The 11578-nt window shown below is 33.9% G+C and overlaps 1 protein-coding gene across 4 annotated transcripts; it reads left to right on the top strand.

Annotated features, from left to right (window-relative positions):
- The first annotated feature begins 1619 nt into the window (after nt 1–1619).
- On the top strand, nt 1620–10015 carry LOC130745223 (chlorophyll(ide) b reductase NOL, chloroplastic). 4 transcript variants are annotated; one of them, XM_057597384.1, is made up of 14 exons: nt 1620–1961; nt 2416–2696; nt 3802–3870; nt 4561–4643; nt 5805–5891; nt 6094–6161; nt 6238–6286; nt 6365–6450; nt 7043–7100; nt 7431–7481; nt 8810–8860; nt 8937–8978; nt 9543–9653; nt 9752–10015. In XM_057597384.1, the coding sequence occupies exons 2-14, from the start codon at nt 2456–2458 to the stop codon at nt 9797–9799; spliced, it is 1044 nt and encodes a 347-aa protein (XP_057453367.1). In that variant the 5' UTR covers nt 1620–1961; nt 2416–2455; the 3' UTR covers nt 9800–10015. The 4 variants fall into 4 exon arrangements, with proteins under 4 accessions (XP_057453367.1, XP_057453370.1, XP_057453368.1 ...); XM_057597385.1 differs by lacking the exon at nt 1620–1961 and having other exon boundaries at nt 2169–2696; nt 9752–9833; nt 9952–10015; XM_057597386.1 differs by lacking the exon at nt 1620–1961 and having other exon boundaries at nt 2177–2696; nt 4561–4622.
- The last annotated feature ends 1563 nt before the right edge of the window (nt 10016–11578 follow it).

The following is an 11578-nucleotide window of genomic DNA, read 5'->3' on the forward strand; positions in this document are numbered from 1 at the left end:
CGTCTTGTGAGACGTTATAAGTGGCGATGAGGAGGTGTGGTCCTATCATCGTCCCGTCTTTTGAGACGTTATTGATTGACTCATATTGTTGGTTTTATTGTCATCTGATATGTTAAGTGGTTGATAGCTGAGTTAATCTATATTGTTGAGGATTGTCGATATCTGATTTGACGTTATATTGATGAAGTTTTTGATATCTTATTTGTTGTTATATTGTTGAGGATTATTGATATCTGATTTGTCGTTATATTGTTGAGGATTATTGATATCCGAATTGAGGTTATATTGTTGAGGATTTTGATGTCTGATTTGATGTTATATGTTAAGTTGTTGATATATGAGTATAGTTATGTTGCTGGTTTATTTACCATGATAGGTAATTAAATTTGAATAGCATGATTTTCTCTTTCATACATGGTAATTGCATGGAGTTAACCCTTTCTATTTGCTACTTGTTGTTTGGGCGCTTAACGCTATTAGGCGATGAAGAGCCTTCTGGCGATGCTTAGCCATGCTGAGATGGAGGAGGGATAGTAACTGGCGGAGCAAGGATGGAAGAAGCTATATAGTTTCCTCTTAGTGGTTTATGCTTTGAGTCTTCTTCGCTACCTGAAAACTCTGTTACTAAAACCCTGTTTTCGCCACTGTTTAAGTGTGCGTACTTATTTTGGAAACTTGCTTATGATGATGTAAGACACTATTATTATTATGTCGGGAACGGGTTGTTTAATTAAGATCATGATATGTATAAATTGTGTTTAGTTGTTTTGAAAAGGAAAAAAATATATCGAGTTTTCTTAGGATTATGAAATAGTCCTTAGACATTTGTTAGGTTACTAATTTGACTCCTCAGTTGAGAAATTGGGGCGTTACAAGATCCTTGTTCTCATACAAGGATAACGACACATTCTAGTGCTTGGTGGCCGGAGGAGGAGGCGAAAGGGCTTCCATATCCATCGATTTTTCCTCATTGCTTTCCGGCCAAACAGCACTGCTAGGCCTTCTATAGTGGATGGGTTTCTACTCCTTTTCTCGACATAGGACTCCCACCTCAGTTGATCCATAACAGAGATATATTTGAGATTGTAGTATATAAATCTTAAAAGGATATAATATATAATCAATACAAAGATAAATAAATAATAGCATCAGTATTAGCATTCATAAATTATAAGGTAGCCAATATATTTTTAAAATTATGATTATAAGTGTTCATTGTGATGCATATTTAAACTCTATTAACTCGATTATAATTTTATAAATAAGAACGTGTCATATAGTAAATATATAAACGTAAGGATATAAATATGTAAGTATGCATAAAATGATATATGTGTGAATAAAATTATATTTAGAAATATTCGGTTTATATTAGATTGGTTAGGTTTTGAAATTAATTCTAAAATCTGACCCAATCTAATAATAAAATCGTTTTGTTCGATTTTCAATTTCATTAGATTTCAGTTTTTTTATTGAATTTTCTGTTTATTGGATTAGATCGATTATAAATACCCCTACTAGCAACACTCCTTTTTTTTTGTAGGAGAGTACTTAATTCAATAACTCGTCATAGAAAATACATCTGCTAATAAAGCTGAGCGAACATGGTGAGGAAAGTTCTCCCACCAACATATGTTGGGGTAACATGAGCCAACCGAAAAAAATGGAACAACCCCAACCAACAACCTATAATCCTTGATCAGATCAAGGCCTCTAGCTGTAGGATTATTTTCTGGTTATTGAAGCAAGCGACCAGGTCTAGTGAGTTTGTTTCACAATCATAGAATCCAACCCTAACTATTGAACAGTCACAAATGCCCATCGCAACGCCATTACCTCCGCTACAGAAGGATCACCACGGTAGGGATAGAAGCCAGAATTGCTGCATACAGACAATCACCCATATGGTCCCGAATCACCAACTGCAACTCTCTCTGTCCATTCCCACCTGTCCAACCAATGTCGGTATCAATCTATCATTTGTTAGTTGAAATTCTTATAAATTTTATTAAATATAAAGTGAGACTTATATTCTTAGGAAATTCCACATAACTTTGATAAATAAATGTTTGAGAGTTGAAAAGACAATAAAAGCATTTTGAGTAAATTACACTCAATTACCTTGAGTTTTTTTTTATATGACACTAAACTTACTTAAATATTACACTTCACCCCATTTTGAAATATTGTTAACAAACAAATTTGTTATCTACTTCAGGAAAATGGATTTAAGTAAATTTTGAGTTTAGTGTAATATATAGAGAAACCTCAAGGCGGTGGATTGTAATTAAGTCAAGCATTTTTTATCTAAGGAAATCAATGTTGAAATGAAAGCTAGCTAGTTACGAGCAAGTTTAACGCGCGTGACTAAGCGCGTGTGGTGAAGCACTATCAGTCCTTTGTTTCTGGTTCCAGCTTCAATCAGTTGTGCTCAGAGCTTTCCATTCCCACATCAATGGCTTCCTCCACTGTCGCAACCTCCTTCCACTTTCCATGTCCATTGCTCTCTCCTTCGTCTTCATCATCTTCTTCTTCCATTTCTCAATTTCCCCTCACTCCCTTCTCCCGCAGCAAGGGTACCACAACCGCTCCTTCCCGCCAAAATACCCGCCGCATGCCCAACACCACCACACTCTCTCTCAAATCAGAACCCATGCTTCCCCCTTACAACGTTTTGATTACTGGCTCTACCAAAGGTAAGATTTTTATTTTTTTAAATTTGTTGATTTCATGAAAATTTAATTAACCCTCTTGCAATTTAGATGATGTGAGTGTGTTTTAGATGGAATCCTTGTTGTTTCTAAATGGGGTTCTTAAAAATATAATTTTGTTGCTTTTTCCTTTTTCAATTTATCATTTGTTGGAGATTTTTTTTCTTCTTAAATATGGTTTGTTCTGCAATGTGTTAATGGTTATTGAATTGAAGGCCTACTGATTTTTTCTTTCTAAAATTGAAACATCTTATAGTTTTGACTGTTTGAAGTTATATTGTGATGATTGAGCAGCTTTACATACTTCCTCAAATTGGGTCTGCTGTGAGATTAGCATGCATGTAGAAATTTATAGTGTGTTAATTTGTAACAAGTCTAATGCATATGATTTTTATGCCCCAATTTGAGAGGGATGCCTGAAAGTATCTCCTATATAAGGAAATTGTCTCCTACTTACGAGCTGTATTGCATATTTTATGGCTTATTCCCTAGTTTCCTATAATTGGAGATTGTAATCATGTTATGTATACATAATTGGTCTGCTGAGAATTTGGTAAACAATTCAGACCCTCTGCTTACTTTCGAGTACTTTATAAAGGTGAAGGGAGTTATTCCATGTAATATATTTTAAAACAAGATGGGGGAGATTTTCAGTGCATGCATATGCTGGTGCAATGAATACATGGTGAAATGAAAGTAATGAACATGATATTTATAGCATAAAGAAATAATATAAACTATAAAGTATGATGAACTCTATATTTGAGAACTCTACGGTTTCTTGTTTATTGTTAATCAGGTATAATGGTATACTAAATGGAGAGGAAGCATATGAAATGTTTAATCTATAAGAAGATCCTTGCACTATCTAGTTTTGTGGCTTCAATAGGATGGGAAGCTTCTTTTGCAAATGTCTCAATAAAAATGACTTCTATTCATCAACTTGTGAAATGAATATTTATTTTGAGTTTCAAATTAGGCTGCACCATTTGAACCTATTACCTATGACAGTCAAATGAATTGAATAAATATTTATCCTATTTTTTCTAACTTGTACTAATTGGTATGTTATATTTTCCATATGATTCAGGAATAGGGTATGCTTTGGCAAAAGAGTTTCTAAAAGCTGGTGACAATGTCTTAATTTGCTCAAGATCATGTGCGGATCAGCTCTTGGTGTTTAAATATGTTTCAAGTTTCAACTGTGCAATTTGTTTATTTCATGATTTTTTTTATTTGATATCTTTCCGAGTGTATATCACCGCTATTTTATGTCGAATCTACACAATCAATTCATCAATGATCACCTTTTCTGTCAAACTTATTTTTCCTTAATGCTTTACAATTCCACTAGTAAAAATTGAATTAGAACTCTTTTAGGTTATCTGTGCTCTTCTTGGAATCTGTTGATGCAGGAAACAAATTTCAAACAACTTTTTGAATAGTGACATTTTCTTTGAAATCCATGATATTCTTGACAACAATTTGTAGAAACTTAGCGTGCTACTTATTAATTTCTATATGGCTTGATATTATTTTGATGTTGAAAAGTTGTTTCCAGAGAAAAATATAACGATTTTAGTTTCTCTTTTTGGTTCTTGGCTTTAGTGCAGGAGAGTGAATAAGTTATTCCATTGCATTCAGTTTTGATATATATATTTTATGCCAAATAATTATTTATGGATGTTTATCCTATCAATTATTGTTAGTCCCAGACCCCTTTATTTTTCCTCTTGAAGTTATGTTAGTATGTTACAATTGATGGCTGAATATTGCTGAGATATTACTGTCGTATTTATCTGACTTCTTTACCTTTGTCTTCCTATATATCTTGATTTTCATATAATAGATGAAAGGGTAGAGACTACTGTTCAGAACTTCAGAGCAGAATTTGGAGAGCAGCATGTGTGGGTACCTCCTCTTAACTTCTTTGTTAGTTGAAACCCATCTATGATAAATATAGGCTTAAATAAGTTTTTGGTCCCTAACCTTTACCAAATGCTTGGTTTTCGTCCCTCGCCGGAGCAAAGGTGGGTTTTAGTCCCTAACCTTTGTCAAAAGGTTTGGTTTTAGTCCCTCCGGAGCTCTGGGTCAACGCCGGAGCTCCGATGGCCCATGTGGCATTGCCACGTGGGATTTATGAGGCCAGGTGGATTTTTTTTTCATTTTTCATATAAATTATAAAAAAAGAAAATTAACCTATGTAATTAAAACCTAATTTACTAATTTAATCCCTCACCTAATTATTAATTATAAATCTCTTCATCTCCAAATCTTTCATCAAAACCCCAGATTTTGTTCTTCATCCATCTCTTCCTTCTTTTCTTCATCTTTCCTTTCACATACCTACACAAATTCACTCACCTAATTATTAACATCTGAATTGAACACAGATTGAAGAAGAAACATTGAACTGAACAAGCAACAAGAAGCTTGTTCGAATTTACCCAGAAAATCTCCAAATTTTTGTTGTGTTTGCCTACCCAGAAACAGATATCTTCTCTTTTTCTTATGTTGTGGTGAGTTACTTCAAAGGATTTGGGTGGGGATTTTTGGGTTTGTTGGGATGAGGGTTGGTTTATGGGTGGTGGCTTAATTGTAGAGGGATTAATCATCCAAGGGTATTGAAATGATTGAGTGAAAACGAAGCTTCAGAAAATTTGGTTGGTGGTTTCAGAGTTTCATGGGGAGAAGAAGATGTTGGTGGTTTCATACTGAACGGTGATGAAGCTTTAGAATATTAAGATAACGAATAAAAAAACCGTTGGATGATTAGTTAATATCTGTTTTATAATTTAAGATATAGTTAATATCTATTTTATAATTTATATGAAAAATGAAAAAAAAAATCCACCTGGCCTCATTAATCCCACGTGGCAAGGCCACATGGGCCACCGGAGCTCCGGCGTTGACCCAGAGCTCCGGAGGGACTAAAACCAAACCTTTTGACAAAGGTTAGGGACTAAAACCCACCTTTGCTCCGGCGAGGGACGAAAACCAAGCATTTGGTAAAGGTTAGGGACCAAAAACTTATTTAAGCCATAAATATATAGCTCTCTTGTGTGTTCTCATGTTCACTTCTGTTACCTGCAGGGAACCAAGTGTGATGTGAGAAGTGGAGAGGATGTAAAGAATTTAGTTTCATTTGCTCAAGAAAAACTGAAATACATTGATCTATGGGTATTATTTTGCTTTCCGCTTGTGATTTTTTGATTTCCCTCCCTCCCACATTCCCTTCATCCTCTATTCTTCCACTTTTTATAATTTGACATTGTCTTACAGCTATGATAATTTAAAATCAGTTTCAACTCCAGCCTTCCATTGAATGTGTTTGAAGTATACTAATTTTATTCTTTCTTACCCTGTGTTGAGTATGGTGCAGATTAATAATGCTGGCTCAAATGCATATAGCTATAAGCCACTCGCGGAGGCATCAGATGAAGATCTTATGTGAGCTACCAAACAACCTTCACCTTAAATGTCATACTATTTTTTCCAACTTCTGAAATATGTTCTTTGCATGCAGTGAGGTGGTTACAACAAATACACTTGGCTTGATGATATGTTGTCGAGAGGTAAAATATATTCTCATTTAAGCGGCAATGTGAATGAAGTAGGTGATCTGTTATGCATAGATAATAGTTTCTATTTAGGCAATTAAGATGATGGCCAGCCAGCCTCGCGGAGGTCATATTTTCAATATTGATGGAGCTGGTTCAGATGGAAGACCAACACCGAGGTGCGTTTTTACTTCATTGGAGTACTTCATTAGTTTGTTGGGTGCAATTTTCTGGATATACTTTAAGAACGTTGCTGTTTATTTATTGATGTCTTCTGTGACAGCTAAATTAGGCATGGTTGCTAATACCCAAACACCGCTTCATTCATGTGCTCTACAAATCTAGAAATGTTCACTTCTATAGTAGTCTCTTGGGCTGAAAGTTGTTGCTTTCAGTATGATGTAGTTAGCAACATCACAAAAACTATTTCAAGGACTAATTAACCGGGCACTAATGGGTAATGGCATACTAAGTTATTTTTTGTTGACCATTTGGTTATCCATGCTGTGTAGTCTCTTGTGGTAACATTGATTTAGCTCCCATTTGGTTAAAGGAATAAATCATGAGTTCTTTCTTCACTTTAATAGTTTCTTATGATCATTACAGATACTTGCAAGAAGGTAGCATATTATGGTGTGTTTCAATTAAAAGATAGTTTTTGGATCAAATCCAAAAATGCTCTCTAATTTTACTTTATATTATAATCTCCATGACTACTAGTCTTTTGCATGCCTTGGTAAAATTCTTGATTTCTGCTATTTTTTTTCTTAGGTTTGCTGCTTATGGAGCAACAAAGAGAAGCGTGGTGCATTTAACAAAGTCATTACAGGTTGATGTTTTGTCTGTAAAAAATAATATTTCTATACGTGCACTTTGACTGTCATGATTTCTAGCCACTGCTGTCCATGCATGTTTGGGGTACTAACTTACTAATATAGACATAAAAGTTTTTACAGCTTATTTCAATCTAATTGATTCCCTCATAATCTGGTTTTTTATCGAGCTCAATGGCGTAGAAAATGACATTTAGACTTTTTCACTGTCTTCCTCTCTTTCTCATCCCAATAAAGGAGCTTGAATAAGTTTTGTTGTTATGACTATGGAGTATGGAAATACGTGTATATCTAAAACTGTCTTCTGGAATCTTCATATTTCACAGGCAGAGTTGCAGATGCAAGATGTCAAAAATGTCATGGTGCATAATCTTTCGGTATGATTTCTTTATGTATATTTTGATAATGGATAATGTGAATTTCCCATGAATATAAAACCTAGCATTTTTCTCCAACTCAGTATTGTTTTAGTTATCTATTCATATAATAAATTTAACGAAACTGTCAGAAAAGAATTAGAAATTTGACATGCTTTTTCATGTGTGGAGTCATTCGAGTCTCATTGTATTGCTAAAACTGAAGGAACCCCTTCACTTTTACAGCCTCGTTTTCTGAGTTGCTGGCTTATTTATGCCTAATTTAAAATTAACCTATGCATTTTTATTACCATGTAAATACTGAATAAACTAATAGTGAAGGAACATGAAGTAAAATTATGTTATCCTTACAATAATGATAACTACCATCTATCCCGCTAGATTATAGATATATTTTTTGTGATAGGCAAATGTTAGTTGTTAGTAATGTTAGTAAATTAGTCCTTCCTCAGGGTTCGAACCCTTGACCCTTTACCTTTCATCCCACCCAACCTTTATGTCCCCTAGCTCTTACCACTTGAGCTAACCCTCAGGGGACACTAGATTATATATTAATGTTAACTTTAGTCACCAAAATCATTCCAGTTACCTACTCTTTCACCTGTCAAACAAAATTATAGTACCTTAATATTCTAGTGACTCACTTAAATATTTGGATTGTTTAATGACTCAACCAGTACCAAGTATCTGTTGATTACATAAGCAAAGTGGTAATATGTTCTGATCTATTAGAAACTTCATCAAATTAGACTTATTAAAAAACTATAGTGTTATAAATTATAATGTTGCTGCCAATCCTATTAGAGATCTATCATCCCTTGAGAAATACAATGGTTTTCAGTCTTTTACAAATTATAGAAGAGCAGATTATACTTGAGAAACAATGTTTTAAATTACGGGTTGCAACACATTGCAATATCAAAATTTAGAGTTCTTTGCAATTGTATTTTGACCATTTTCAGTTTTCCGCAATATCAAAGATTGTGAATGAGCTGAGTAGACATATTTTAGAGGAGGCCTAAAGAAAAAACTATGCTGTCCAGATTAAAGAGAATTGTGATATCTAAGCTCAGTTAAAGCTTGTGCTTCTTCTAGCTAGAAAAAAATCTTGATTTCTTGGACACATTTTACTTGCATGCTTTTTCTTATTAACATGTCACTATTTAGCATGCTTTGATATTTTCTTCTATTTGTCCCAGTTACACCTTCAAGATGACTTAAGAAACCACTTAATGTTGGACTTCCTGCAAAAAAATTATGGTTGAAGATGTTATTCCATGAGGATAGTTATGGCTGTTTATCTTTTTTACCCCTTTTTTGTGTGGCAGCCAGGAATGGTCACAACAGATCTTCTAATGTCAGGTGCTAATACAAAGCAGGTAGATTACATGCAACCAAGTTATTTTATAATTTCCGCTTGGTGCTTTGAACTGACAGACTTATTTTTCTATGCAGGCAAAGTTTTTCATTAATGTCTTGGCTGAACCGGCTGAAGTGGTAAGATTTTTATGGCAAGGAATGTTGATAGATATGCTAGCCCTATACTCTATGGTGTGTCATCAAAACATTATGATCACTTGAAAATCATGAGAAGTGATTTGTTCAATCATATTTCATGAATTTCTAGCTTTTGTTAATATGCAAAATATAGTAAAAGATAACTAGTAAGCTATGGGGAGGAAATTAGGAGCTGCTAAGGAATTTAAATACAGACTACCTAAACTGATATGATATGAATTACATGATAATGATCTAATAAAATGGAATCAAATAAGAATTTCAAGTGTTGGTTGTACTTAGACAGCTGAACCGGATTTCCTCAATTGCATTCATCACTGGTGCATTTATTTCTCTAGAAATTCATTCATTTAAAGAAAAATAGGTGAAAGAGAAATCAATTAGCTGTATATTTTCAATATGCTCATAATATATACATGGGTATATCATATATGTGATTGATAATTTGCGTGTCAAGGATGTGGATGACGTTTTGCTTTCCTTTTTTTTCTGGTATATTTCATGTGCCTATTTTATTTTCATGAAATGCTATGGTGGTTGCAGGTTGCAGAATACTTGGTTCCAAACATTAGATCTATCCCCTCCAACGGACCAATGAGGCCAACATACATTCGATTCCTCACTGGTTTGAAAGCCTATTCCCAGATATTTTCAGTTAAGAAAAAGCCTTATCTAAAGTCGTCAACTTCTCATGCATGCATTACACAATATCTTGTTCAGCACTCATTGCTTCTTTTTCCTATACCATACAGAGATTCGCATTTGGGGCAAGAAGAAACCGCTACATTCTCGAAGATTGAACGCCATTAAAATTGGTGCCTTGTGCAATTTTAGGTCCTTTTTTCCTTCATTTTTCGTCTCCATCCCTCCTTACCCACCTCCATTTTGCTTTCTAGCTTTTTGTTCTGCTTTTGGTGAAGCTAAAATCACTGCATATATATTATTGATTCAGGACAATATTTGCTCTTGGTGGTGAGAACTGACAAGACTCCTTAAATGAACTGACTTGAACTGAATCAACTAATTAAATCAACTAATGCAGGAAGAAAGAGAAATATTATTTAAAAATCGTTCATACTACTACCAGCATGTTTGGATCACCTTCTCTATCATCCGACACTAGAAGCTGCTCACATAAGTTTTTCCGCAAAAAGTGATTTTGATTTCAGAACCAATTCTAGAAGGATTTCCAAACATGCACTATGTTGAGAATGAAATCTCACAGCGCATAAGTAGAATAAGAAATCTCAATTTTTAAGTGAATTTAAAAGACTATAGATGATGGATGTTCTGTGAAATCGTTTTACTATTCATTTTTATCAAACCAAGGCTTCAGCAGGACTTGTTTTGTCTTGGGGTCAACCACTATCAGCTCATGCCATCTTCCATGTGAACCAGATTATTGAAATTTCCCCTTTTGTCATATCTCATCACTAAGGACTAATAATAAGTGAAATTAAATAATTTAAGGATCTAATTCAGTCGTGCTGGCCTGGTGAGAAAGCTCCAAAAAGAAGTCACGGATGAAATTCTCAGTGACAACGAACTAGAAAAATCCATAATTCCTCAATTATTGAGATGTGAGGCTCGTTTGTTTGATCATCAACATCAAACATTAATGCAAAGAAAATGAATATGCAAAAAATATATACATTTTTATAACCATACTAGCACAGTGCAATGTTTCACACTTTTTTTCCATTTTTTTATGAATGTTATTTTACATTAAGGACTTAAAATATGTAAATCATATTTTGTACTGGATTTTAATGTGAAGTATCATATAGTTATAGATAATGTGTGCAATTCTTATGTGCATTTAATGAGAATTATACGTTTCTACAAAATGCAGACATTATCATTCTAAGTTAAACAAGAAAAAGTTAAGAGTTAGAAACGTCATTGTTAGTATTGTTTTTTATTATCATTTATGATTGTCATACTCATAGGCTTACTTACTCCTTTTTTTTTTTTGATAATCTTACTTACTCCTTTTCATCATATACTTTATGAAAAAAAGTTATATATATGTATGTATGTAACGCTTTTCACGAGAAGAGAACAGAGAAGCAGACCCGTGAGGTTTGGTGCATTTGTCCCTTTCACGCATCAAAGATTACAAGGAGTCAGAGACACAATTGACAAATTTGTCACGAGCTTAACAATATATTATATTCTGTCTGTTACTTAAATACTTTGTGGTTTACCAAAGATTTTCCTAAAAAATAACTTAAATGAAAAATGCTAAATTGAATTATAACCCCAATCAATTGATCGACATGGTCGGTAGTTGAAAAGAACCTTTTTTGCATAATTGCAATTTTCAAGAAATTTATGTAAAGTGTAAAACAAAACAAAACAAATAGTCTATGTCTATGGCCCAAACTAAATGACAATTTTGGCACCACATGTGCAACTCCTTATGTCAATGACAAACTGCCTTTTATGCCTATGTGTGTACCCTAGTGCTCCAATGTAATACAATTATTAAATAAGTAAAAAAATAATGTGAAAGACTAAAGAGGGACCACTGTATTAGCCTATTAGGTAACTTAAGAGGACACAAGAGAGCAACGGAT

This window comes from Lotus japonicus, chromosome 3 (genome assembly GCF_012489685.1).
Source record: "Lotus japonicus ecotype B-129 chromosome 3, LjGifu_v1.2".
NCBI classification, from domain to species: Eukaryota; Viridiplantae; Streptophyta; class Magnoliopsida; order Fabales; family Fabaceae; genus Lotus; species Lotus japonicus.

What these genes read in the sequence shown, in the direction of transcription:
- LOC130745223 (XM_057597384.1), top strand. Translation starts at nt 2,456, where the DNA reads ATGGCTTCCTCCACTGTCGCAACCTCCTTCCACTTTCCATGTCCATTG. An exon ending in ATTTAACAAAGTCATTACAG is followed by an intron (nt 7,101 to 7,430) that starts GTTGATGTTTTG and finishes CATATTTCACAG; the next exon opens with GCAGAGTTGCAGATGCAAGA. An exon ending in CAGGTGCTAATACAAAGCAG is followed by an intron (nt 8,861 to 8,936) that starts GTAGATTACATG and finishes TTTTCTATGCAG; the next exon opens with GCAAAGTTTTTCATTAATGT.